General features: G+C 39.3%; 1 protein-coding gene across 1 annotated transcript; it reads left to right on the plus strand.

The window, feature by feature from the left end:
- Nucleotides 1-493: 493 nt before the first annotated feature.
- LOC147990983 (uncharacterized) lies at nucleotides 494-1,082 on the plus strand. Its single transcript, XM_087534704.1, has 2 exons — nucleotides 494-753; nucleotides 869-1,082. The coding sequence occupies exons 1-2, from the start codon at nucleotides 500-502 to the stop codon at nucleotides 1,068-1,070; spliced, it is 456 nt and encodes a 151-aa protein (XP_087390830.1). The 5' UTR covers nucleotides 494-499; the 3' UTR covers nucleotides 1,071-1,082.
- Nucleotides 1,083-5,185: the final 4,103 nt, after the last annotated feature.

Genomic DNA, 5,185 nt, shown 5'->3' on the forward strand with positions numbered 1-5,185 from the left:
GATTTGTCCCGACAAGACGATTATGCAGTACAACATGACCTGCAAAATATGGGATGGTGACTTCCACCATAAAATCGCGAGGAAGCATTTCACTGCGCATGGTGAATTCAAGCTCACGCTGAAGAAATATGTGAGTGTTTCTTCTTGTTGTACATATTTCTTCCATGTTATGTTTTGTCAGTAGCCATGCTTCATATGTGGCAGCAGCTGCCATGTAAAACATGTTTGACCGTTTAATGCAACTTATGTGCCAAGTTCACTTAAAATATTGGGCAAGTTTTGTTTTATACATTGAAGGCAACTTCTTTTAATTACACATGGAAAAATAAACATTCCCCATGGGTGCATTATTTGGACCTTTGCTGCTTTGTCATTCATGTACCTGTTACTGCATCCGGGAATATCTTTACATATCATTTTTTCCAATTTACATCATTTCTGTTTTTGATGTGAACTCTACTTTTTCTTTCCTTCATTTTACTTGCAGGTCATGTTCCCCATGTTCCAGGAGCTTGCACCAGACAACCCAAATGACAAGTGTGGTCACCATTATGCAATTTGCCTTGACCTGAAGAACCAACGATTTGAGGTGCTCGATTCAATGTGTTTAGAAGCTAATGAAGACCTTACTACACATGCTGAATTCTTTATCGACAACCTGAAAGAGACATGGAACCATCATTATGAAAACTCAAGGGTCCAGATTAGTCATTTTCCAATCGAGTATGTCACGACTACGAAGCAAGGAAACAGGTAATTACTATATTTTTCATGTGTCCTCCACATCAATCCTAAACCTTGTCACATATGCATTGAAGTTTATGATTTTTTCTGTTCTCCTGAGTTCACATGATTCTTTTCTTTATAGGCATGACTATGGCTTTCACACGCTGGAATACCTTGCAAAGTGGGAAGGTCGACGGGTCCCTGTCATCACAGTTGCAATGGTCGTCGAGCTCCATAAAATATACACATGGAACTGGTTGATGAATGAAGATTTCAACACGTGGGCAAACACACGAGAGTTCATAGAGGAAGCTGTGAAAAAGGCCAACAAGAAGTACAAGTGAGTACATGATGCTCCATACCGCATGCCTACCTTACAATCTGTGGCTGAGGAATGTAAGGTATCAACTTGTTATTTTAAAACTATGTCTGTGTGCTATGTTATGACTGCATCCCCCGTAGTCTAGTTTATAGTGGTGGCGTGTGAGTGCCATTTGAATATTTTGTAATATATGTGTGTATCTAAACCTGCTTAGGTGTGACAACAGCTACGTTTATGTTCAGTATTATTATGCGTTTTGTGGTTGGTAGTACCAGTTGGGTGCTTGAATGCATCTATGATGTCTGAAACACGACAAATATAGTTGATCAGGGACGATTAGTAAAAGTAATCATTCTGTTTTTTTGTTTTTTGGGGTTATTTGCATTGCTAACTGTATCAGTTAGCATGGTAGGTAGTCCATAAGCAAACCGTTCTCTCGTGTTTTTGCACGTGATCGTTCCAACTAGTTTGTTCATAGTATGTGTACAATACAATATGTGTGGAAAAAATGCGTATTCTGAAAACGAAAATGTACGCGATGGCAGATTAAGTAAAAATTACATGGCAGATTCGATGGAAGCTATATGGCAGATTTAGTAGCACATATGTGGCAATTATAGTCATTCATACATGGCACTTTCTTTAAATTTTGATGTCCACCAACAATCATTCTCCCATTTTTTACAACCTTTTGATCATTTAGCTCACAAAAATGTCACCAACACCCAAGTTATAATCCTCCACATTTCCTTATGGGTTGCCCGTCCCTTTCTTTGTTTTCTTGTGCTTTGCTTAAATTTACAACCCCAATTTGAATCTCACCTATTTTGGACGCCCTTTTGTGATGGAACAGGGCGGGTTCCTGACCTGGGTTTGCGTGCTTGCTGTTCCAGACCCTACCTCCGAGTTTTCAGATGATGGACATGTGGACGAAGGCACACTTGAGATGGGAGGGAACTTGTGTAAGGCTTCTTCAGCCTTCCTCTTTTTGATCTCATCAAGCTCTCTTTTCAGGGCCTTCCTATATTTTTCTGCCACCCTCGCTGTCTCATCACTCTTGCATGCTTCATCTATTAGTTTAGTATAGTTGTTTGTCAACACAATGTGCCTCACGACGTCCATGGTTGCCTATGGTCTCTCATCATGCACAACCAAAACTGCATTTGATGTTTGTGGCCCCAACGCATCGTCAGCGTCCCAAGTCCATCGCCACCGTATGAAATGGTGGGGCAATCGTGTTACCGCATGGATGTCCATTACTTTTAGTATATGACAGCACATAATCCCGTCCCGTTCGAATTTGCAGCATTGGCAGTAGTATTCACCTTCGTTTACCAAGGCCTTCACAAAGTAGTTCCTTCCCTTGTACGGGTCTTCAGGTTCTGAATTGGACATGCCCAAGAGAGAACACACCTTGAACGTATGTTCATCCACCTGGTAAGCTGTATACATGCTGGCACACTTTATTTCTTCCTAGAATCTGCATGTTTTTGGGCTTTTTGTTGGACTATTATATGATGTTCGTAGCACCTTATGTCGAGGTAGGTCGTGACATAGCAAACGTATCTAAAATAATGATGGCATGGAAATCCTTATTTTTCCCACATTTTTCTTGGGTTGTTTGTTTCCACATGACAACTGCATGATATTTCATATGGCAACTGCATAACATTCAACATGGCAAATGCAGTTCATTTAAAATGGCAAATGCAATTCATTCAACATGGCAAATGCAGTTCATAAGACATGGCAACTGCAGTTTTGTCTCACATGTCAACTACCTATCATTTCACATGGCAACTACAGTTCGTTACACATGGAAACTACAGTTCAACACACATGGCAACTATAGTTGGTTTCACATGGCAACTGCAGATCATGCATACAATGTACTCAGTGCCTATTTTCAATAGATGATCAAGTCAAAAAATTTGGCAACTGCATTGCAACATACATGGCACCTGCTATCTTCATGCTTGTGCAAATAAGACGGTAAGATAATCCACTTGTTAAAAATGTTGTTGGTATATATCTTGCTCATCTGCCTCTCCATAGGTAAATATGTTACAATTTAGGATGCTTGAGCGTGGTGTTTCACAGGAATTAAGGAAGAATTTAACGCATATTTGCGTAACACTGATCTTGTGAGCTTCGAGGAAGAAAAGTGCAGCCAGTATCACTATCTCACTAGTTCCTTTGTGAGGATGTTTGAATTTTCATCTTCACGTAATTCTCCAACTGTCCTGTTTGATCTTTATGAAAATTCTTACACTATGGATTTAGAGGATTTTACCACTGCTTACAAACTTCCACAATGGGGTAGTGTTAGGGAACCTCGCAAATCTGAATTTATAGATTTTCTTGCTAGTATAACCGTGGGGGAATCTAGAGATATAACACAAGCTACCATATGGAGCATTCACTTTCCTGCTATACATTATTTTGCTCTCTTCATAGGTAGATGCATTAATGGTAAAGATGAGGCATGTCACATGTGTGTCCCTGACCTCAGTATTCTTAGGAGTGCCGTGTTAGGAGATAAATCTTATAATTTGGGAGCCATTGTTGCACGTAGGTTGCATCTTAATAGATTTAATGGAGATTTCTTTGGTGGAATTTATGCAACCCACATAGCTAATTTTCTTGGTATAGCCATACGTGAAGATGATATTGAGTTGCCTCCTACTTATTTGGATTATGAGGCTATGGTTCACCACCAGTTTGTCGAGAGGAATGAATCACCTCTCCAGTATCGCTTAATATTTGACAGACGCCATGTTGTCTGTATTACTCTCCCTGCTCCTGCCTTCTTTGATTATCAGGCAAAAGGAAGATATGTTATCACCAGAGAGGAGGCAGATGTGTATAGGACGAGGGCAGAGGCCACTCGTCACCACGTTGCAGCTCAGGAGGCGATAGCCGATGCATCTCAGTACAACCCCAACTATTATTATGGATATCCGCCAGGCCAGCCGTGGCCATAGACCAACTTAGGCCAAAAACCTAAGCTTGGGGGAGTACGTATTTCTCACCGACATTATATTCATGTTCACACACTCATTGCTAGATGTCGGTGCTCATACTTTTTCATTGTATCATCCATGCTTGTTTATTTTCCTTTTTATGCTTTCTTCTTGTGTGTCTAATAAACCTTAAGAAAACCAAAAAAAAAATTAGTTTTAGCTTTTAATTAGTTCACTTTCCATGCTTGTAGTAGTAATTAAAAAGAAAACCCAAAAAGATTTCCTGTTCTTGTTTTACTTGTTGGGAGCTTTCCTGTGTAAATAGTTTTATTTCTTTTCTTTTCTTTGGGGGTCGATAGGAGAAGACCATGATTAAATTGTTGAAGTAGCTCTTATATGCATTATTGTCGATCTGACAAAGAGCCCATATCACCTTGTCTTCTCCTCTTGCTACCTCTTGAGCACTGCGTTGGTTTTTCCCTAAAGAGGAATTTATCTATTAATCATCTACGAAAAGAATTAAATAAATAGCACCTTCCAAATAAAAATGGCGGCAATTCTCGTGAGCGCTAAATTTTCTTTTTTTACAGCAAGATATCAAGACTTTCCCCAAGTCTTCCCAACTACTTGGCACAAACACTAATTAACACAAAAAACACAACCTAAACAGAGGCTAGATAAATTATTGATTACTAAACAGGAGCAAAAAGCAAGGAATAAAAATAAAATTGGGTTGCCTCCCAACAAGCGCTATAGTTTAACGCCCCTAGCTAGGCATAAAAAGCAAGGATGGATCTAGGTATCGCCATCTTTGGTAGGCAATCCATAAGTGGCTCGCATAATAGATTCATAAGGTAATTTAATTTTCTTTCTAGGAAAGTGTTCCATGCCTTTCCTTAACGGAAATTGGAATCTAATATTTCCTTCCTTCATATCAATAATTGCACCAATCGTTCTAAGGAAAGGTCTACCAAGAATAATAGGACATGAAGGATTGCAATCTATGTCAAGAACAATAAAATCTACGGGTACATAATTCCTATTTGCAACAATAAGAACTTCATTAATTCTTCCCATAGGTTTCTTAATAGTGGAATCTGCAAGATGCAAGTTTAGAGAGCAATCATAAAAATCACGGAAACCTAACAAATCACACAAAGTCTTTGGAATCGTG

Source organism: Triticum urartu, chromosome 1A (genome assembly GCF_056163025.1).
Source record: "Triticum urartu cultivar PI428250 chromosome 1A, HENAU_Tu73, whole genome shotgun sequence".
NCBI lineage: Eukaryota > Viridiplantae > Streptophyta > Magnoliopsida > Poales > Poaceae > Triticum > Triticum urartu.

What these genes read in the sequence shown, in the direction of transcription:
- LOC147990983 (XM_087534704.1), top strand. Translation starts at nt 500, where the DNA reads ATGTTCCAGGAGCTTGCACCAGACAACCCAAATGACAAGTGTGGTCAC. An exon ending in ACTACGAAGCAAGGAAACAG is followed by an intron (nt 754 to 868) that starts GTAATTACTATA and finishes TTTTCTTTATAG; the next exon opens with GCATGACTATGGCTTTCACA.